The sequence below is a fragment of the Apus apus genome, chromosome 3 (genome assembly GCF_020740795.1).
Source record: "Apus apus isolate bApuApu2 chromosome 3, bApuApu2.pri.cur, whole genome shotgun sequence".
Lineage (NCBI taxonomy): Eukaryota > Metazoa > Chordata > Aves > Apodiformes > Apodidae > Apus > Apus apus.
Window position 1 is genome coordinate 88850543 of NC_067284.1, and position 23850 is coordinate 88874392.

The window sequence follows — 23850 nt, forward strand, 5'->3', positions numbered from 1 at the left end:
AAAGGTAAAATGTTTTGGTTTGGTTTTGTTCAGTTTTATTTTTCCCCAGACCTAGGAATGTTATTTTTTTTAATTTATTTATTTATAGTAAAAGATTTCTGAGGGAAAAAAACCCTGTGGTTTCAAGAGGATTTTTTCCCCAAGACATAAAACAGTTGTGCAAGAAATCATTATTTTGTGTCTCCAAAATTTAGTTCTCAAAACTGGAAATACTTGCTTTTTATTTCTTCACTTCACTGACTTCATGACACTGTTTATGTTCCCTCTGTTTCTTGGTAGACACATGAGGGAAGCCACAGGCACTGCACTGCTGACTTGATCAGTCTAGTAATAAATACTTGATCCGTGTGGCTATTGCTGTGAAAATCTGCATTTAATTCTTTTTTTCCCTCAAGCATAAGGACTCTTTAATAATAATAATAAATAAATAACAGTAGGCCTCAATTAATTTGTATTTATTTTTTCTTTTATTATATATATATACATGCATGCATACACACGAAATCTTTCTCTCTCCCACTCTGCCTCATTTTCAAGCTAGACTAACATTTTCAAGAAACATATTTTATAAAAGATTTTATAAAGACATGTATTTACCCTCTGTATACCTGCCACTCAGTATAATCTAGCATAGTTGTGGGGGAGAATCCTGCATCCCTTTTAAGCATGTTTATTCATTCTATTGAGTTGTTTTGTTTATTGATTCGTATAAAACACAGAAATGTTCTCAGAAACTGTTACCCTTCCTGCTTCCCACTGAAGTAGCTATTTTCTGTTCCTTCAGGAAGTATCGAAGAAGAGAAACAGTAGGAAAAGAAGAAAAAAGAATCTCTCCCCTCTCTTCCAAAAAGCCCCAGGAACTGGATCTCTTAACAGCAGCAGAGAAAAAAAACAAACTATTAAGCTACATACACCTGTAGAGAAATTTAATTTGGCATATAATGGCCATTTCTTTTGCTTGAAAGACTATTTTTTCTTCTGGAGGATTTTCTCATTATGACAGTCAAGGCTGTGTCTGCCTCTCATACCTAGAACTGGAGGACCTATGCAAGTCCACCCATCTATAAGTGGAAAAATATATCCATGTTTTTCTCATCCTTCCACTGAAATTTGCAAAACGTGCTTCTATCATGTAATTACTAAAACACCAGGCTAGCTCTTCACCTGGTAGAAAATATCCCTGTAACATGGTCATGTCCCTAGAACCATCCTGAGAATCTCTTCTTTGCTTATAATTCCTCAGATAGGATATGATTGCATATTTTACTGTCTTCCATTGAATTCTCTGTCTCTATTTCATCATTGTTTGATGCTTGTGACTTCCTTGGATTATATGGTTAACAGTATGGCAAATGTACCATGAGGAAATAAGCTTGTGTTGAGAGCTGGGTCTGTGAAAATAACATTATTTCAGCTAAATCATTATCTGACTGGGCCAGCAAGAGACAGAGAGCCTTATTCCATCAAACAAAAATCTGAATGGAAAGAATGTTTTTTATTACTTCCGTTTCAAGTCTACATAAACGAAGTCTTTGCTTCCTCATATGGCATTTCTCAAAATATGGGGTTATAGCACATACCAGGTTGACTCAGGTAGAACATCACCACCATCCAAAAATTACATTGCTTTTCCAGTAGACCAAAGAAATATGTTTCTTAAGTAATGCATAGCAAAATAAATCTCTTCATACTACTTCTTTGATTAATGTTTTTTTCCACTTCTAGTGGCTTACTTTTTCTCTCATCTCTACATTTTTCTTTCTCCAGTTCCTCAACACTCGCTTTTATGCATATCTTTGAATTTCTGGTGTAAATCATCAACTTTAGGGAAATCATCACATGCTCTTTTTGCAGAATTCAATCTGCACAGAGAGCCCCATGTTTTTTTGTGTTGCAAATCTTACATATAAAGACGTAAGTAAATTTCTGTAATTTACCTTCCCTTTCACTCACCATCATCACTATCCAGGAATCCCAATCCCAGCCTTTCAGCCAGGCTGGGAAGGAAACTTCTAGGTCAAAACTAGCTGAATGTCAGGACTGAAAGAGCCTGCAACAGCTTCTTCAGGAAAGCAACAGGGGAATTTCTGTCACTAGTGAAAAATTACATATTTTTTCCTGTTTGTGAAAAAAGTTTTTTTTTAGTCCTTGTACTTTTCTTGCCTATATAACTTTCTTGTACTCTGAGCCTTCTCCTGCATATTGCTCTCCCTTTGCGAGCTTCTGAAAACTGTTCCAATCCTCAGCGTGTTTCTCTAAGTCCTCGTCAAAAAGCAGCCCAAACCCGTACTGTTTTCTTTTGGTATGTTTGGAAAAGAAGGATTTGAGTGTAAATCACATGCAGGGCAATATGACAACTACAGATAAAGAACCAAGAGCAGATCATAAAATCATAAGGTTGGAAGGGACGTTAAAGATCATCAGGTTCCAACCTCCCTGCGTGGCCAGGACACCTCACACTAGACCAGGCTGCACAAGCCTCATCCAACCTGGTCTTAAACACCTCCAGGGAGAGGGCTTCCACAACCTCCCTTGGTAACCTATTCCAGTGCCTTACTACCCTCATGGTGAAGAATTTATTCCTGATGCCTAAGCTAAATCTACCCTCCTTCAGTTTAAAACCATTCCCCCTTGTCCTATCACTACCCTCTCTGGTGAAAAGCCCCTCCCCAGCTTTTCTGTAGCTCCTTCAGGTACTGGAAGGCTTCCTTAATGTGTTCTGGGAGCCTTCTCTTCTCCAGGTTGAACAACCCCACCTCTCTCAGCCTGTCTTGTAGCAGAGGTGCTCCAGCCCTCTGATCATCTTTGTGGCCCTTCTCTGGACCCTCTCCAACAGGTCTATATCTTTCCTGTGCTGAGGGCTGACGAAGAAAGGAAAAGGGAGGAAAGCACTGTGAAGGTCTTTTCACTAGTGCATAGGCAGGGGAGGCACTTAACGAGCTGCTACTTTCTTAATGTACTTTCCACAGCTCTGTATATCCTTTAAATTATTCTGTGCACAAAACTTGGACAGAGTAAACAGCTGGAAATACAGATGTAGCTTAATCCAGTATCAGAGAAGGCTACTACAGTGACTCTAGGCCATGCACATAAAGCATGCTGGTTTATATATCAATAACTTCTGGTTTCTGTTCATGTCCCATAGGGGTCTCAGCGTTCACTATGGAAGTGCAGACCAACATCATGGGTTCAATCTCATTTCAGTGTCTGACCCATAAGGAAAGCAAAATGAGTTTTGGACATATTTAAAGCTTCAGCCTTTTCAAAAGCCAGGAAACTTTTTGTTAAGTGACCAAAGTACCTTTGAATCTGGGCAGGGAATGGAGAAAAATCTGCCCTCTGAAGATGATGTTTGTGGGCTAACTCTCAAAATGGTCTCAGAGAGATATGCTGAGTAAATATTTAGATAATTCTGGGTGGAATACAGAGATACAATGGTGCCTTAATTGGAGTTGTGTACTGCTTTGTAGGAACTAAATCTGTACTTTTCTGAGATGTGCATTAGGTCTATTCTTGAGTTGCAGTAAGCCAACAGTCTCTAGAGAAATGGCCAAATGAAGTTGTACTGAAGGTTTGAAACAGGAAGATTGTCCTTGTCCTAACTATTGGCAAATTCAGTGACTTGAACAAAAAAACTCTGCATATATTTACTGTAATTTTACAACCAAACACAGCACTTGAATGTGCAAACCTCCATTTAGCATGTAAGTTAGTGCAAACAGTTTTAGCTGAGTTCATCCTGAGCACAAATTGTGCTTTTTCTCTACACTCTTCAGGTCATCTAGTAGATGTCACTCACATGTCTTGCATTTGCTGTGGCAGAGAACAATTCTTCATTTGCTGGCTTCAGAAAGGACAGGTGTTTGGGGTTTTTTTGTGAACTGTTTTGTTTCCTGTTGGGAACAGGGTTTAGATATAGTCAATCATTCCTTAATTGATTTCAAATGTTGAGATTCAATGTAACAGGTATTGAACCACTGAACTGTACTTCACTCACTAAAGATTTTCTTTATAGTCCTATATTCTGTCATTCCTAAGGCTGTGGGATACAGTATTGATGGGATAGGGCACTCTTGACATAGTTGTGTGCACTGAAGTGAAATGCATTGTGCAGGTCATGTAAAGACAAGTGCTCGTTTCCTTTGGAGACAGTGACGCCTGGAAACCCTGCCTCTCACATTACTGTGAGAAGGATCTCATCTGGGGAGAGCTGAGAAGCTGCGAGTGTCATTTCTGCATATCATTGTTTTCCCATCAGGGGCATTCTCTCAAAGTCTAACAATTCACTTTACAGATACTGATATGTTGAATTAGAAGTAAAATGAATGGTATGTGCAGATGTGCAGGTTCAAAAGCACTATTTTATTTCATGGCAGGCACCCCCCTCTCATTCCAAGTAATTATGGATTAATTATATTCACCACCATGGCATAGTGAACAGAGAGAGGAAATGGACTCTGGAGCAATAAAAAAAAATATAACAGGTAAGGGAAAAGGACAAGGAAATAACACACAACTCTATGTTCCCCTGGAAACCACTGAACCAATCTCAGGTCATTTCCTTTGCTGGCTTTGAGGGGTAGAGGAGAAGATTTTCTTTTGACAAATGAGGTGCAAAGCAACTTGGCAACTGCAAGTAGCAATTCAAGGAGTGAACAAAAGAACAGAGTCATTACAGTCATCACCGCATGTCAGTAAAGACTGGTTTTGTGCCAAATCCTAAAAACTAGTCAATAAAAAAAAAAAAAAATCTGCTTGCACTATGCACTCTTTGCTTCATCAGACAAAGATGGTTCCACCACCAGTAGTAGAACTCCTATAAACTACGGAGAACTCTTCATATATTTGATTCCTGCACCAGACTATATTTTCATATATGTATAGTTTCTTCTTCAAAGTTGTGAAGATTTTGTCCAATATTTCTGACACAAGCCAACCAACATTTGACTAACTAAGCCTACTCCCCTTTCAACTTATTCGCCACCAATTTCTTGAACGGGAGAAATAGTTCTAGTGGAATATGTTAAAAAGTAGTTTCATATTTCTTGTCTAAAATATTCCAGAAGGCTTTTTACAAACCCTGACAGAGCAAGGAAATAGCTTATGGAGATTTTTTTTCACAGTTGGCTAACCACAATATATAAACATGCAGTTATGATAAATATCAATACCATTTTTCCCCAATTAAAATATGCATTACGTAACACCCAGAGGATGGCTCTGTTCTCAGTATTTGCAGATTTTTAACTTTCCATTGTTTGTAATTTTAAAACTAGATGGACTTGAAAGAATCACAGGAGTTTGAATATGGATTTTCTTCAGTCTGGTTAGAACTCCAAAACAAATGATACACTTTCTTGAAATGTATTAGAATATCAAACTTCATCCAGGAGGCTTCTAAAAATCTTTGGAGCAGATATGGTGTTAAATGTTCTTGGTTCTTAACTACATTTTAATGAAATTCCTCTGAACTTTTTTAATACAGAGCTTAGGAGAACACAGAAGCTACTGCTCAATGTAACACAAACTTCACCTCCTGAAACTAAGGAAACGGAATTAAGCTACCTGTCTTCTTCTCCCTCTGGATCACCCTCTTTCTCTGTACACCTTCTCTGTCCCTGCACTGGATTTTCCTCTTCTCTTCTTATACTGATGTCATCTATACATTCATTCTGACCCAAGAAAGCATCTGGAAGCATTATGAAGAGCTCATTCTACAGGATCTGTGTATAAGGAAACCCTTATGTACACAGCCTGGAGACTACCTGTGATTTGTTTATACTCAGCTCTGTTGGTCAGGAAGTATGCTAGTATAATCCTAGATACTGTATCAGTGTTAATTTCCTTGGAAAGTATTCCTAAAATGAAACTCAAGCACCTTGAAATAGTCTTTCACATCCAAAAATACTGATGTCTGTGCTTATAGCTACACTATGAGATCTTTGTGTGCTGCTGTGTGTTTCAGCGCTGGGTGCACATATAATTCAACACAGCATCAGTATGAGATCCATGCAAATACTAGGCCCTTCTTATGACCTCCTGCATTCTCATTTTCTCATTTCCTTGAAAGATAAATCCAGCTTGCAGGCCAGAAGATAGTAGTAACACATTTCAGTCATCTGGATGACCCAAAACATTGATGTACACACTTTCTATGCAACTGTAAGTGCTCATGTGAAACTTCCCAGAGGACTCCCATTAGGCAGGAGGTAAGAATAGCATGGGTTTTCCAAATACCCCAGACATTAACTTTAGGTTACTGTCACTGGGAGCACCATCTCTTTTTGATCCTCCCAGGAACTGAGTCAGTGCATGTGCAGAGCTCCTTTGCTCCTCAAGAGACATTAAGTCTCAGCATTCATGTGATGCTTCTTTTGGTTCATTTTCCTGGCTGGCATTGAACTTCTAACTTAAACCTTGAGACATTTTGTATGTGAAGCTCTTCCCACTAACTGTTAGCCTAAAAGGCCATCACTGTGCTTAAGACATATCCAAAAGGTCTTGGTTCGTTTTGAGAAAGGCTGAGCCAAGGTTTGAGACTTAGTTGTATATATTAAAAAAAGGATCAAGTGGCTTTGTGTGCTGCTCCATGGGTACAGGAGGGCCACTTTGGAATAGATTGCTTAAATAACCTTGAACCCAAGACACTAATCCTGCCTTACAGCCTCAGTAGATCAACAATTTTCCAAACAGGGTTCCATGTGAATTCTGGAATACATGGAATAGTCATCTTTGAAACAGTAAACCACTGTCAATCCCAACTATAACTCAGTCTTTATTCTGGCACTATTCCTATATAATTCTGCAACATTTTTTAGTAAAGAATTATTAAGACCTGAGTATGGATATCAGAATTTGTTCCATATGCTATAATGCTGAGACACTACATGCTGCCATGTCAACTTCAGAAATGCATGTTTTCCTGGCAAGCCTTACCACTTTGATGTATAGTTTAGTGACCTCTTCACACTCCCTTCCAAATGCAGCTGCAATGAGAAGTTACTTTTGGCCATCCTTTTAAGTTGAGGAGTTCTTTTCATGCCTGTCTCTAGGACAGAATTTAGCAGTTGTCATTTGAGATTCCTCAAGTTTCATGGGTGAAAGAACTAACACTAAAGTCGTATATGTTTGTAGTGAAAAATGCATCAAGCATCTCCCTAATAGATTTTATTCTTAGCTGAGGATTGCTGCATAAATTGGATAAATGAAACTGACATAAAAATATGTCAGACAGGCAAAACTGTCCTGAAAAATATAAAGGATCAGCTACACCTTGTGAGAAGGTTTTTTTGTCCTGCATGCCACTTCTCTGGAAGATCTGAGTTTTCCCTCAAGACTCTTTTCTACATCCAGAGTTTTATACGAGTGCCACTTTTTAACCTTCATGTTGCTTGCTTGAAATATGAACTGTATATTTACTGAGGTTTTCCTCCATGCTTTAAGCTTCAGAAAACTGTACTGATGTCATTTCAGTTTGCATCTGTCCACAAAGTCAGTCCAAATAATTTTTCAATCAGTACAGAATTAAGGATTTTTTTTCTTTGTTGAACCATACTTTGCATCAACCCTTTGGCCTAGTCAGAGATTTAGAGAGAAATTCCTTATTAGAACAATCACTCAACATATCATGGTCTAACTAGGAAAAATTCCTTGATCCTCCCTTCCTAAGAACATTCCTACATGGTGAGGGTCAACTTCTATTTCCTACTGACATAAATCTCTTCTGTTTTCTTAATATTAGGTAGTGTAGTTAATCTCACACTTGTGGGTTAGCCCAAGACTTTCAGTAAAAACTGCTATAGACATGATAGGAATGTTACAGGCAGTGTAGATAACAGCATCTTTACATTAACACTATCTGATTCACTTTTTAAGATCTGTTAACTTTTTCCCATGCAAATTCTTTAAAATGTTATGAGTTTGAGGCTGTCTCAGAGACTAATTTTTTAGGAAGTTTGAGAAGAAAAATAGTCAGGAAGGTTGTTTCTCAGGTTGGAATGAGCCCATCTTACATCTGATATCCCCAACTCATATGTGAAGGTCATTTAAAGGAAGCTTTTTGTCTTCATTTTTGGAATAAAATTCCAAAATTAAATTAAAAGTGGAAGTAGCCTGACCTGGAAATATCAAGAATCCATTGGGAGGTTACTTTGAAGAGCAAATCAGGGGAGTCAGGAGTGTGGGAAGGTAGTGTTGATCAGAAGATAGCAAAAGGACAGCAGATGTGGGGACTAGACAAGAGAGATGAAGACAGGAAGGACATCTTGTGATTGGTGTCACATATATGGGACATGAAAGGAAAAAAAAAAAGAGGAGTATAGAAAGACAAGAAGAAATTATGTCCAAGAGAGAAGCGGGCTTGGTAGAGAATACTCAGACATTTAGCACTCTCACTGCAGAGCTGAACTTCTAAATGTCTGAGTCCCTGGCTCCTAAGAGGTATGTGTGAAGCCCGTAGGAAAGTGTAGGACCATCCTTGTCCAAAGCCTGAGTGATTAATCAGCCACTGCTTTTCCCAGTGTCTCTGCAATGTCTGGCAGAAGTCTGTACTGATGATCCAGCCTGTGGATCATCAGTGGCAAATGGGAATTTTGACAGGAAGGAATTTCTGGGTGTTTTCAATAGGTTTTATATCACTTTGATAGCCTCTAAATAATGAGAAATGGTACAAGAGCTGGAATAATTTGTTGTTGTTATTCTACCAGCCTGATTGTCTCACAGGTTTCTTTGCTGTTATAGAGCTTGGAAGGTCAATGAGAAATTAAATCCCCTTTATATTCTGGTTTTTATGAGTCCAGCACTTACTTAAACATCCAAATCTATACCTGGATTTAGCACTTTCTACCTTCCACTGTTTCCGTGTGACAGGCTCAATGTCCTCATTCACTTACTCTGAGATTTTCAGTACTCATTCTTCTTTGTCTTCACTGTTACTTTTCAGGATCTGCATCTTCCTCATTCTTTTTTTTGGCTACACATTGAATTGTGAGGCTAGGTAACAACTTGCTACTGAAGAACAAACTACAAACCCATAGAGACTTTAAACAGTGAAGGCCAAAGGGACTTTGGAAAGGTTAAATACACTTAAGGAAAAAAAAATACCTGTTCAGGCTTCTCAGAACAATGTGTGAACTCTGACATCTCAGCCATTTACTGCCTCTGTAACCTTTAAAGGCACTTCTTGTTCCTTTTGCTTTTAGTAAGCGCTTCTGGATCTTGTTCATTTTAGACTTGCTTTTAGAAGGGGAGGAGTCATCCTCTGGAATTGCCTGTGTCTCTTTGTTGACCACAGAAAGAGTCAGTCTAAGACTAGCTAACACTTCTATAAGCAGCTTCTGAGGTACGTGAGAAAAAGGTATAATTTTATAGTTAGGGCAATTCTAGGTCCATCAAACTGGAATTTTCCAAAATCTCACTTTCTTACTTTTTTTTTTTTCCTTAGCAAACACAATCCCATTAATTTTAAAAATCTTCTTATGGACCTTCTTCTTTCCTCATGAAAACAGGAAAAAACCTAGCTTTAAAAAAAATAAAAATAATATTTACCAGGGAAAAGATGCTTGTTAACATTGCTGTAAGTTGTCATGAAGTTCCAGAATGGACCTAAACAGGAAATGTCCATAAGATGGCAGCATTCCACGACCCTTTGTCATGACCTGCTTGCCACTTACACAATGCACAGGGGTACACCAAATGTGCTTTCTGTCATGAAGGCAGATGACTAAATGCAGTTGTGAAGTAGGTTGTCTATAAAGCAATCCAGTAAAGATCAAAGAAGATCTCAGGCTGGCTTTGTGTTATGGAAGCTCTTGAACAAATTTCCTTTTGGCTGTGTGTTTAGTCTTACACAGACTTCTATGATGCAGAGGTCTGATGACGTTTTAATTATGTCTGGGACTGAATTTCTAAGAAAATCAGCATTCTATCCAGGCCAAACCTCAGAAAAGAGATTTCATTGTTTTTTTTCCAACAATAATCTGAGAAATTTTTTGTGGCACCACAGCTGTTCTTCCACAGATTTGACTTTTGGAGGCCATATGTCTAAGAGTGTTGGAAGCTACTGATATTCCTGACAGAACTAATCATTACAGATTTATATTATAAGGTCAGACTGTGTCCTACCAGGAGTAGAAGTCACCATTGTAAATTTAAAAGAAAGATGATAGATACCTTTTAACTAAGATAGTACCAACGGTCAATGAACAATTTCTATACCTATGGCTACACCACTGAAATAATTAGCCAGGTGTCTTTCAAGCTTGTTCGGACTACAAGTCCTGTAAGCTTAATTGTTACTGTTTCTCTGTAGTGTGTTAAGCTGTCAATCTGCTGATCATCTCATAGCAATCTTCTAAGTGACACACAACAACAGAGACACACATAACTCGATGCACATCTCTGAGGAGAAAGATGGGTGAAAAAGCAGACTTATACTTCAGCATCAAAAATCGACTCTGTAAGAGCCACTTAGGCCATGTGGTGTAAATAACATCATCCTCTGGTTATGTGTCACTCATCAGCTCCTTTCAGAAGGTGTTTTAAGAGACTGGAAGCAGTATTTGGCTGAATATATCCCACTCCATAGTCCATATATCCCTAAAAGGAACCCCCAGGTTGGCTAGAGATATTGTACCATTTCCATTTACAGAGAGAAGTCCACTCTTTTATAGGTGGTGTCTAGCTTTACTTTACAATCCAAGAGGATGAAATAGTAACTCTAAACAAAGGCCAGACAGTTAGGTTTTTTATTAATTACTAAAAACTTTATTTCCAACAAAGAACCTCAATCTAATTTTGGCCTACAAAAGGTACATGCAACTATTCATGCTCCAAATATTCCACTAATTTGCACATACTGGAAATTAATCTGAGAAAATCATAGCCAGAGAACACTGAGAAATGTAATAAAGGACAGAAATCCAGATCTAGTTAACTATCTGTGATGGTGCAAAACCTCCTCAACTTTTAAATATCTAATAAACTTTCTCTGAATTTGAAAACACAAACTTAGTTTATTTCATTGAAAAAAAAGCTTCTCATTACATGTAAGAATGTGGCCTCAAAGGGACTCACATGAATATAACTTATTGAAAGTTATAGGTACAGTTCTCAGTCAAAGAGGTTGATGCAGGGAAGAGTGATGATTCTTCTCACCCTCATAACTCTTCCCTCAGCTCCTGTCTGCTCTGCTGCTCTCTCCAGCAGCACTCCAGGACATTTCCAGGACTGCTCACAGGAGATGCTATGGCAGTTGCTGGTGGTGGGGGGAAGCGATAGGGTTTTATTACATTCCTGAACATACTTGTGTATTAGTGTACATGTTTCTTTTATCATTAGTATTTAATGAAAGCTGTCTAGTCTAGTTTTCAATCTGGAAAGTCTCTCTGTGTTCTCTCTCTCCTTCCCTACCTGACTGGGAGGAGGAGGGGATCAAAAGCATTATTGTCTCTGGTTTAATTGCTTATCCCGAGTCAAACTGTGACAATTGCTTACTTTCTGTCTGAAGAGAAATGCATTGCTGCTGATCAAGAATGTTCCTTCAAGATCAAGCCTGAACAGAGCTATGGGCTATCTACTAATATCTTCTTATCACAGTAATATTATATGAGCCATACAGAAAACTGAAATTTTAAACTAAGTCTAAAAGTCTTTAAAAGGAGCTAGTCAAAACAGCTGTATTATTTTTCACCTACTACCCAAAATTCAGTAGCAGGAATATCACTTTCTCTTCCAAGTTCTATAAAGAAATTTAAAATAACCCCACATAAAGACTATTTCTAACCAATTTTAGAATTACATCTCCATGGACTTATTCTCTAGGAATTAGACACTCCGAAGGTCTGACAAGCACTGAGTAGAGCAGGATGATGACTTATTTATCTCTGCTGGTGATGCCCTTGTTGATGCAGCCCAGCATCCTGCTGGCTTTCTTTGTCACTGCAGCACACTGTTCACTCCTGTTGAGCCTTTTATCTACCAAGAACACCAGGTCCCTTCCCACAGGGCTGCTCTCCAGCCAGGTAGATCCCAGTCTGAACTGCATTTCTGGGTTATGTGTTCCCAAGTGCAAGACCTTACACTTCTCCCATTGAACTTCATGAGGTTCCTGCTAGCCCACTCCTCCGATCTGTCTAGGTCATCCTGGAGGGTGGTTCTCCCTTCTGGAGTGTCAGCCTCTCTACTCAACTTGGTGTTGTTGGCACACTTAATCAGGGTACTCTTGATCCCAACATCCAGGTCACTCATGAAGTTAAACAGCATTTGGCTCAGTATCAATCCCTGGGAGACCCCAGTTGTGACCAACTGCCCATTTGAGGAGGAACTATTTACTCTCACCCTCTGGGTACAGTCTGTGAGCCAGTTCCCTACCCACTGCACAGACCACTTGTCAAAGCCATAACAAGTCAGTTTCTCCAGGAAGAGGCTGTGGGGGACTGTATCAAAAGACTTACAAAAGTCCAGGTAGATGATGTCCGCCACTTGCTGTGCATCAACTGAGCAGTTTACTTTGTTATAGAAGGCAATTGGGTTTGTCAAGCATGATTTGCCTCTGGTAAATCCATGTTGGCTTTCCACTCATTTGGCTGGAAAGCTATATCTATTTATGGTGTTCATATTTCAGAAATGTACATTGATTTTGAACACAAGGAAGGGGAAAAAAAAAAAAATAAATGAGAGAGAGAGAAGAAAATGAAAGGTAAAAAAAAGAAGAAACTGAAGGAACTGGTATAGGAGGTTCCAAGACCAGTAGCAAGTAATTTTGCGTGACTCTGTCTCATTTGGGACAGTCTCACAAGAAGTGGGGAAAATTACTATCACTATATTTCATGAAGAAGAGAGAGCAAATCAGATCTCAGTAACGCACAAAGAACTTAGAGTAAATACTGAAACAAAGAAAGTGTGAAGGCGTATCACCACCAGTGATATGAACACAGGCTCATCCCCACCTCTGCAAAAACATGCATTCAGCTGCACCATGATCAACTTTACTTCTCTTTTCCTTAATATTGTGAACCATGCACATTACCATGCAAATTTAAGATGTATTATGTGGTTATCTGAGGTAACAATTAGACAGTTCTTGGTCAGCAGAACTTTTCTTGAAGTAGAACCAACTTTGGTTTTGTGTGGTTTCTTAGAAGTGAGTGTTCTCAAAACATAAAATAAACAAATAAACACATGCAAGACATTAATAAACATTAGTGTCACTGATCGTCTGATGAATATCAGTTGATTCCTGTGCCCTGATTTCCAGCACATCACTGTGAGCATTTACAGAAAAGAAAATGAAGCAATGTTAAGAAAAAATATCCCTAGAGAGAAATGCATTTTACTGTGGTAAGATAAGTGAACAAGAAAGAATATTAATACCAATAAACCATGTATATCTGAATATGCTATGGTTGATCAGCTTATAATTTTTCTTGCCAGAGACCATGGATAGAAATAGGAAGAGTGTGTTTTGTAAGAAGGGGAAATAATTGCAGTTTCCTTATAGTCTTTTGACTAATGTGAAGCCAACTGGTTCTTGAACAGAGTGAAACATAGAACCAATTACAAATAAGTAAACAAAAAGCTAATAAATTGCAAGAAATGGCAAGTCTGCAACAAATGTGTCTGAAGTTACATTGCTGTGTTTCTGGTGCATGCTGTAAGAAATATTTTTTCCCATTGATCTAGTTTCCCCAGCATGTCATTATATGACTACATCAAATTGAATAGTCTATGATTATCATCAGAAATTTTTCCCCCTGTTCAATTTTCAAGAGTACCAGACACAGCACAGTGGAACAAGGAACATAACAGCCAACCTGATTTTCTTTGAACTTCTTCAGAAGGGGTTTTGGAATTATTTATTTATATGTGAATGACAGCTTTCAGAGCCATTTCAGAGCAAAATGGATGTTTATAAGCATGTGTAGTATGAGACACCCCACTTTTGACACATATGTCCAAATATTTATTTGGGAAGTGATGGTGTGCTGACAGGGGAGCTGAAAAGTTGCTGACTCCTCTGACCATTCACAGCTAAGCAAGATTATTTGGCTTTTAAATATTCATCACAAATGCAAGTTATGGCTATATGTGCACAATCAAATAAGTAATATGCTAGGGGAAGCTGTGGTCTATGTGTGAATGTCCTTATTAGGGGAAAAAGAAGCAACACATATATTAGAGTAAAAAACCAAACAAACCAAAAAAAACAACCCACAAATGTCAGGGGGAAGTTTAGCTTTAATCATCATAATCATTATCAGGCCACAGCTGAATGATGCTCTTTCCCCCAGTTAGACACCCACAGCCAGCTGTAGTAGTTTAATGAATTACTTGCTTTCATCTCTTTATCCTGTGGGACCCATGACTCCATCTGTAGGAGTTTTGAACATATGGAGAGATATCAAACCTCCAGACTCTTCTCTGTGGCCTTTCCAATTTTTTGCAATCAATTTCAATTATTTTGAGTATGTTTTTTTTCTTGCCTTGTTGGGGCTTTCAATGATTTCATTTCTCTTCCCACTTGTGTCTCTTGATCTCTTCATAGTCTGTGAACCCTGTACCTGGTGAGACCATATTTTGCCATTGGCCAGCCAGCCTGCTGTACCTATAGAAAAATGAGGGGCAAGGGGAAGGGTTCAGATGCCCAGGCTCTTGCTGAGAGAAAGGAGAAAGCACAGCAGAAGCAGCAACCTTGGGAATGGGGCTACAGGTCTGACCAGGAAAGTATCTGTTTGCATCTACACTTCCCTCAGGATGGGTCCCCCAACAGTCAACACCTGCAGCAGTGGGAATAACCCCCATTTCATGGGGCAGTTGTGTGGGTAAGGCAAGGACCTGGCATGATTCTGGTGAAAGAAAAAAGTGGATCTCACTGCAGTAAAAAATTCCTTTTAGACTGAGATAATTTAAACATTTGCTAGAACATATTCAGCCCTCAGTAAGAGCTGGTACTTTATTTTACATAAATAACTGAAAAGAAGCTAGGATTAAGCCTTCAAAGGTAGTTTGGTTCTGCTTCCTGAAATTAATGTCATCTGGTCCCCTGAACAGCTTTTTTAATCCAGCTGGACCACTGAAGTTACCTTTTTAGTTGTATCCGCTTGCTCCTCAGCTGAAACTACTATCAACTTCAGTGTGTTTTACTTCTAAATAAGGATTGAACACAGCACATCTAAAAGCTTGAGATTCGGGCTGTCTTTGAGCATATGTAAATACAACAGATCAAATTCCATTTGTTGTATACAAAGAACTGTAATACCAGTAATATAAAATTGCAATATTACAGCCTGGATAATAAGGATAGTCTCAGCTGCTTAAAAGTCAGTGTTGTGGTGATGTATTCTCTTCCTGAAATATGAAAATATCAATACCCTTGTGATAGAATGCAAAACTATGCAACAAAGTTTTCATAAAAGTAGGGTTTTGGGTAAAAAAATCTGTTCTGAATCTAGTAAAGGGGATTTTTGGAACTCAGAGCAACAACGTGGGATTTGCTGAGTATTTCCAGTGTTCATTGGAAATTGTAGGGGAATGTTCCTTGTTGGAGACTGAAAAAATCTGGCAAACTTAACATGTTCAGCAGCTCACGTGTGAGGAAAGAATACAAAAATTCTGTTAAATGGTAAGTACACATTTAATGTTTGTAGATGGATATTTGTTTTGTCATATGTACTGTAAAGACAGGGAAAAAACAGTTTCCAGATTAAAGTTTCCAACCCCGAGTTAGAAGTCCAGGGCTCCACTTATGGCTCTTTCCATAAGTTATTGTGTGACACTGGTTAAATCATGTAGGAACCAATTTAGCAAAACACTTAAACATGTGCTTAGCTTTAAACTCAGAGTTCTCCTGCCAACACCACTGAACAAGCCTTTATGTATAAGCACTTTGCAGAGTAAAGATGAGGTTTTTAAATGGGTGGTAGCAAGATTTCCCTCTTTGACAAGATTATTGTAAAAGTATACCAGCTGGTTCTTGTACTGCCCATGGCCATTTGTTCTGACACAATGTGTTAGCATTTGTATCTGGATGCATTTTATACCAGGAAATTACTTAAGGAAAGTTGGAAATAAACCACTTATCCCTCTGAATAAAAGAAAGGAAAACTAAATACCTGATTATGATGCCCATTTTTTCTGACTAGGTATGCACCAGAACTTAAACTAAAGCATACATAAAGCTTTGTAAAAAATCATTTTCACCCTCATCATGGATGAATTCACTGTCCTTTGTGTAATCTGTTCTGGTATTCAAAATCTGCATTCAGCTGGAGTACTTTCAACATGTTGTCTGAGGAGCCACCCAGGTCTCTCTCCCTATCTCTACAAGCTCGTTCAAAAAACTGAAAAAACTGAGCCATGTGCTAATCTGAAGTAATCTGTTTCAGTTTTGGAACTCTAATATTAGTCAATAATGAAAATCAAACCTCAACACAGGATTTAAAAAATGAAAAATCCTTCACGCCTGTGGGATAGCATTTCAGAAAGAATGTTTATCAGCCTCAGGTGAACATTCAGGGCCGCAGGAGAAGACCTGAAGTACTCCTCATCATATTAATGCAATTAGATCAATTTAAATTAGTGGAGATGCTTTTTTTTTTTTTTTTTTTTTTTTTTTTTTTTTTTTTGGGGGGGGGGGGGGGGGGAAGTCGATCAGGATTTTAGCCAGCAAAACCCCTGGAATTTGTCTTCTGGCATCATGCCACAGTAGCTTCAATTTTATCAGAAAAGCAGGCAAAATAAATAAATATGCTATGTATAGCATATTCCACCTCTTCAGTGTAATTTTTTCTAGTGTAGGAGCGTTCAAGTCTTGCCCCAAGCTAAGCTAAATCAGTGACAAAATCCTAGGCAAAACCACAGATTATTTGGTGGCTACCCATCACATCACATTTTTTTCTGAGAAAGTGCCGTACCAGAATCCTGTACTTCCCCAGCTATTTTCAGCAATCCATGTTACCTTGCATGATGCTCAGATGATCCAAAATTGAAATCTCCTAGGGTTGGTTCAGAAAGGTAAAAAATCAAAAACCCAAGCAGTGGGAGGTACACAAAGAAACGAAAAGAACCTGTCCTCATGCCTGTTATGTCAGTCTGAAGCAAAATACAATAAAGGTAAAGCACTACAGAAAATAAGTAGTAGAACTCCTGTGTACCTTGCTAGCATCCCTCTATGTTAGTAAACTGACTTTATTATCTTGCTAGTTACCATTGCTCACTTTCACCTTCTGCCATAAAAGCAGATAGATTGAAAATCACTTCCACAATTGCAATGTTTGTTTGTCTACATTGGCTAGATGGGGAAAGCAGAGTGTGCATACGTTCCTATCAGCCTTTCTGTTGGGAATCTTGGAAAGAAGAGGACATTTGCCTCTTCTAAGGTGGCCAGGGGAGAGTGAGCAGTGAACATTTTCACAGTCATGGAAAGAACAGAACCAAGTCTGTCTTCTCAAAGGTCGTCATCCTACATATAAATCACTCTTCTTGAAACAATATGCTGTCAGTCCTGCATTCCTGAAACACCCACGGAGATGGAAAGAAGATGTCTGTTATGAGGTAGCTGGTTAAAAGCAATGACGATAAAATTTTTCTCTTTATTTTGTACTGTTTGTTTACCGACTTAAAAATTTCCACTGTAAAAAGTGTTCATATCTGAATGTACCAGTACTAAACTGCATTATCTAAAGATACCTTCTAGGTGTCTTAAATACTTTGCTGCCCTCTCATCTCCAACTGTAAACCCGGATCAGCTTCCTGACAAGAGTTGTACCAGTGCTGTCCAAAGTCTTGTGGAAAACACACCATACAGCTACATATATAGATATAAAGACCAAGTCTTAATATAGTGAGGGGGATGAGTAAACTCAGTAGAATTTGTGGTTTTGTGAACTTCATTAGCTGTTTTTTAAATTCTTGAGGTTTTGCAAAACTGAAAACCAAATGTCTTAGGAAGACAAAAAAGCCCTCTCCCTCCTAGCTTGGCTCAATTCCCTGGACCCTGTGAGAAAGGAAAAGGCTCCTTGGCTCCCACTACCCTGCAAGACCAAGGCCAGCCAAGTTGGAAAGAGCTTCCATGGCAAAAGGAAAGGCAGCAATGCTTGCATTGGCACTTTTTGCTCTAGTGACAGATTGAGCTTTTTGAAGTCTTCTAAATTCTGAAACACCAACACCCTTTTCTACTGGAATTTCAAATTGTGATGAGTAAAGTTGATGACTTCCTATACTTTTTTTTTTTTTCTTTTCAAACATTTGTGGTGTTTATCCACCTCTACATTTAACAGGGCTCCATTTCTTGGATTCTGCAGGCGACTCAGCCAAATCCATGCCTCTTCGCATCAGTTGCAAGATCCTTTCACAGATACTGTGCAATCCCAGTTCAGGCCTCAGCAGCAGGGATCCTCGTTTTCTCGTTTGACTTCTGAAACGTTCCTGCATGTCAGGGCAGCTTCTGTGGACCCTCTGCAAAGTTCCATTCTCCCGCCCCACATGGAACACAAGCGCCTTCAGCCACAGTGGCGGCTCCTCAGCAGGGCAACCCACTAGTTGAAGGTGTGGGATTGCAGACCTTTCTTGAGGAGGTGCTTTCCAGTCCCTCCAAAGGGACTGGCAGCAGCACAAGAACGAGATTTCTTGTGTGCTGCCCGATGCAGGGCTCCCTCCGGCAGCAGCGCGTCTGAGCAAGCCCGCCGTGCCTTTACTGAGGTCGAGGGGGATGATGGAGCTGCATCCTATGGAGGGAAGCGGGACCGCGGTGCTGGGGCTCACTTGAGAAGCTGCTCCAATTAGCACTTTACAAAGAAGGGGAGGAAGGTGACAGGGCCAAGTCTCGTTTCAAAATCATCATAATAAAAAAGATAACCTTGAAAGGATTCGGTCCTCGGGAAGGCTGAGTTTTGCCGCAGTGGCGGCAGGAGCACCGAGCGCTCAGCCGGCGAGGTTTCGCCAAGCCCCGCACCGAGCCCGGCCGAAGGGGCCGGTGTCGCGCACCCTTCCCGGGGGACCGGGCTGGGAAAAGGCCGGGGCGGGTCCGGGCAGCGCACGGAGCCCCGCGGCTGGGGCCTGGCGCCGCCTCCCGGGGGCTCCGCCGCGCCGGGGCTGCCGAAACCGCGGGCAAAGCAGGGGTACGGCGGGCTCTCCCGGGCCCCTCTCCCCGCCCCTCCGCTGCCCGAGGGAGGCCCCGGCCCTCCGGCCCGGCCCCCGCACCGCCCCCGCACCGCCCCCGGGGGGCGGCACAGGGGAGGGCCCGGGCCCGGGACGGCTTCTCAGGTAGGCGAGGTGGGGAGGGGGCGGCGGGGGGGTTATGTCAGCGCCACAGAGGGGCGAGCCCGGGGCGCGCCCCGGCGCCGCTGATTGACAGCGGGGCCCGGCCCGAAGCCGATAAAGGGGCTGGCGCGGGACGCGGCGGGACGTGTGACGGCGGCAGGAACCGCGCTCCGCTCCCCACCGGCATCGCCCCGGCAGAGCCTCGGCGCACCCTCGGCTCCCCCCATGCCAGGTGAGGCGCAGGGAAGGCGCCGTGCCCCACCGTGAAAGCCCCCTCCGGGGAGCGGCTGCCCCTCGGGCTGGGAGGAGGGTGGGTGAGCCACGGGGGCTTCTCCGGCCGCCCGCTCGGGGCTGGCCGTGGGCAGCAGCAGCCAGGTGGGCGTCCGGCGCTGCCGTTCCCCGCGGGTGCTCGGAGTGAAAGACGAAGGGGATCTGTCCCGGGGAACGCTTGCTGGAGGCGGTGTGCGGCACCTGCGCCCGCGGCGCAGCCCTGCCCCGCAGCCCTGCCCCGCAGCCCTATCCCGCAGCCCTATCCCGCAGCCCTGCCCCGCAGCCCGCCGCGCCGGCGGGGGCTGCGCCGGAGCCGTCCGAGCAGGGTCCCAAGGGGCAGGCGCTGGGTCTGAGAGGTGACAAGGGCTTCCTGGAGTTTGGTAGTCGTTTGTGTTAGCGGTGATACCTCGGGGTGACAGTAAGGAAAAAAAGAAGATGTTGACAGTAGGTGACACCCCTGAGATTTTCCGAAAATGCGTGGAGTTAGCGCAGTGCTGAGGCGGTACGGCTGTATCCAGGGGAATGGATGTCTGCGCATTCCACAGGGAACGTAGTCTGCTCCATTCATTGCGGGTGCACACACACACGGAGGTGCAGTTATGTGGCTTATAACTGCAGAGAGCCAAAAGGCAAAAACAGCATCACGTTTAAAGTCACTTCATCCAGCTATGGAGTTAGTTAGCTCTTGGGTACAGGAATGGGTAAATGATGCATGCATATTTACAAAAAAAAAAAGAGAGAGAAGGTTGTATGATGCCACTGGAAAAGGTACTGGAATGTAACCCTAGTACTCAAATCCAGCATGTACTGAGCTCTTATTGTCCTACAAGGAATTTCAGCTGAACGTTGTGCTTCAAAGTACAGATGCAGCTCCTAATACACTGTATCTCGTGTGGTGTTGTGTGGTCCCTGTGCCAGCTGTTGAAAAATCATGGAGAAAGCAATGGCATCTATTTTCTGCATGACTTTCCTTTTTATTATTAGGCATATTTGCATACGAAGGATCCTGATTATCAAGAATTCCTATTCTCTTGACTTGATGTCATGTTTAACTTCTGGCATCAAGAATAACCACAGAACAGGTATTACAAGAGTTAGACAAGATAGAAATTCTGATTTTATATTTATAGTTCCTTATAAAGAGAGGGGTTTTTTATGGCATTTCATGAGGTAAATTAAAATATTTGTAGCTGATAAATATTATTTCCCTAATACTTACAACTTTTTCATTTATTTATAGGAGTTATGCTGCAGAGGAGTGAGCTGTTGTGGTTTGCTGTGTTGATAACCCTCTGGGTTTCCTCAAATGCTCAGGGTAAGTTCTGACACTTCTTAACTAGGTATAGAGTAACTCCCAAAGCTAAACGTTGGTGTGAAACATTGTCTTACCTGAGCTACAGTGGGCAAAGTAATCATGAATGGTTTTTAAAGAAGTGCCTGGAATAGTAATTGCTGGGGATTTTTTTGGTAGATACCAAAACTGCTGTCACTGCTGTTACATGAAGATTCCTCAATATATATATATATATATATATATTTAAAAAAACCTGTTTTCTTTAGAAATTGTTGATAGAAATGTATACAATCTCAGAAAGAATTGCTATTATACTTTCCTCTGCAGTGGAAATTAATGTCGAAAGTAATAGAATCATGGAATGGGGTGAACTTTAAAAAAAGATAGAAGAAGTAGACCTCTACAGAGCAAATAGGTAGAATATAAATTGGCACAGTGCCAAGGCCCTCGTTTACATCTGACTTCTTGGCCTGAATCTTTAAAAAGCAAATCTCTTGCTTCCTGTTGTCATGTGGCCACATGGCTTCTCATAATTTGATTTTTATTAACTGGCAATCAAAATACAGAAATAGCTCAACTTTCTTTTCCATTCATTCATTTAAAAATATTTAAAGATTACATTGTTACATGCATCCATATGTAGGCATATATAAATGAACATACAGCATGTATATATGTAAAAGTGTGCATTATATATAGCGCTATAACGTGTATTACCATATGTTTAGTTATGTAACCAAGGAATTTTATACCTACACACAGAGAGCGTGAGAGTTGTAATGTACATGCAAATGGCAGGTGGAAGATAAGATTCACTTGCATCCTAGTAGGAATGGTTCCGTTGGTGGAAGTAGGGAGGTCCTGGCTTTCCTCTGCTGACCTCTCCATCAGCCATGTCCTTGCAGTTACTAAGTATAGTGTGCAGAGTTGTGTTTCTTGTTGCACTTTTTGTAGACACATTGTCACACACTGTTAACTTTTTCAGATGGTGATAAGGAAGAGGAGACTACCTTTGATTTACTTCAAATCAGTAACATAAACCGAAAGACAGTTGGAGCAAAAGTGTTCCGGGGCCCAGACCCCGCTATCCCAGCGTATCGTTTCATTCGGTTTGACCACATACCTCCGTGCAAACCAGAGAAATTAAAAAAGATTGTCAAACTCATACGGCAAAACGAGGGCTTTATCCTTTCAGCCACCCTGAGACAGGACAGGCAATCTAGAGGCACTATCCTTGCTTTAGAGGGTCCTGGCATCAGTGAGAGGCAGTTTGAGATAATTTCCAATGGCCGGGCCAACACCCTGGACCTTATCTATTGGGTGGATGGCTTCCAGAACGTGATTTCCCTGGAAGATGTGGACCTTGCTGACTCACAGTGGAAGAACCTCACCGTGCAAATAACGGGGGAGAACTACAACCTCTATGTTGGCTGTGACCTTATTGACAGCTTCATCCTGGAGGAGCCTTTCTATGAGCAGCTGAAAGCTGAAAACAGCAGAATGTATGTGGCGAAAGGGTCCATTCGGGAGAATCATTTCAGGGTAGGTAACCTGGAGGAGCTCGGGTCACTGATGAGGTTAGGATGCAGCTGCAACTAGTTTGAGAAGATGCAGTAGGTGTAGTATTGTTGTCCCAATGCCTCTTGGGTTTGCTGGGGTCATAGGTGTTCCCAAGCAGAATTTCTCTAGAGCATGTTTTTATTCATTGCTGGATTAGTATTCTGTAAATTTGAGAGTTTCTGAAAACAAAGGACTGGTAGAGCAAAGTCTAAGGCCAGGAAAAGTGCACAAAACCATTTTGTGGACTTTTCTGTGCAACCATCCACCTTCTTTTCCAGGTTTAAGGATTCTGAACATGTTGCATTTTTGTCATTATTTATAGAATTCTTTGGAGATTTCTTTAAGACCTATTTTCAAGTCATAGGAACCTGTCAACATGAAATTTTATTTGAAAAAGAAAGATGGAGGAAAGAGAATTTTTAATGGAGCTCAAGCATGTAGTGTTGGCCCATCTTTTAACAGAGTATCTTGATTTGCCATTCTGAATAAACTTTCATTTCAGTTAAAAAAACCCAACAAACTGTTTTGATCTATCCTGTAAGTGAGATTTTTTTTCTTTTTTTTCTTTTTTTTTTTTTGGTGGAAAACTTTTATTGTTTCTCTTTTGTTTTAAAATGAAGGAATTAGAAACTTTCTGACCTTTCTGTGAAATGAAAATTACTTCCTACGTCATGTAGTGATGTGTTCTGGCCCAAGCGCTTTAAGGGTGGCTTCATTTCACTCAGAGCTGAAATCAAACTTGAACTCATGGCTTCAAAAATTTGAAAAGCCCTTTCTTTCTCATCCTCTTATGCCACCTAGTTGTCAGCCAGAGCATGACATGCTGGTGTGTGGTTCCACCGGATTACCAGTTTTGGCAGGAAAACCAGAAGCTCTTGTCCACAGCCTCTCCATTCCTGCCTCCCTTTGTAGCCCATCAGTTGTGCTCATAGAACTGGTTTTGGAGCTGTACCATTAAGTAGATCACTGAAGTAATCTTGTTTTTTAAGTTGTTTTGTTTGTTGTTGTTTAAAGTGAAACAAATACTAATCTGTTTTTAATAGTATTGTCTCAGGATAGTGACGGCCTAATTAAGGAGACAGTGAAGTATGTATAGGAATGACTGGCTAAGGATGGAATTGGAATGGGGCAGGAACTTCAAAAGTTGGCCTTGACTTCATGAAAAATGTCTCATAGAACCACAATCTAAAATGCACTCTATGGAAGTGGAAATTAGAGATTATTGCTGATTAATGACTGTTTTAATATGACCTATTTCAGAACATAAGTTCTTTTGTTGTTTATAGCATTGAAATTGTATAACAAAACCACCAGCATAATTTTTTTCAGTGTGCATCAGGTTGAATGCCTGTTAGATTGGGTTTTATGTATTTACTTTAGGCTAAACCAGTCAATAGCACAAGTTTGAGACAGATCAGGTTAATCATAAATTGATTTAATGAGTTTTTTGTTGTTTTTATTTGTTTGGT

General features: G+C 40.7%; 1 protein-coding gene across 2 annotated transcripts in view; it reads left to right on the forward strand.

Annotated features, from left to right (window-relative positions):
- Window positions 1-19417: 19417 nt before the first annotated feature.
- Window positions 19418-23850, forward strand: part of THBS2 (thrombospondin 2) — a 35142-nt gene continuing 30709 nt past the window's right edge. The window contains exons 1-3 of one of the 2 annotated variants that reach the window (XM_051615237.1): window positions 19418-19489; window positions 20768-20842; window positions 21807-22363. In XM_051615237.1, the coding sequence (XP_051471197.1) occupies window positions 19483-19489; window positions 20768-20842; window positions 21807-22363 (639 nt within the window). In that variant the 5' untranslated portion in view covers window positions 19418-19482. The remainder of the gene's footprint in view (window positions 19490-20767; window positions 20843-21806; window positions 22364-23850) is intronic. The other variant, XM_051615238.1, reaches the window with a different exon arrangement.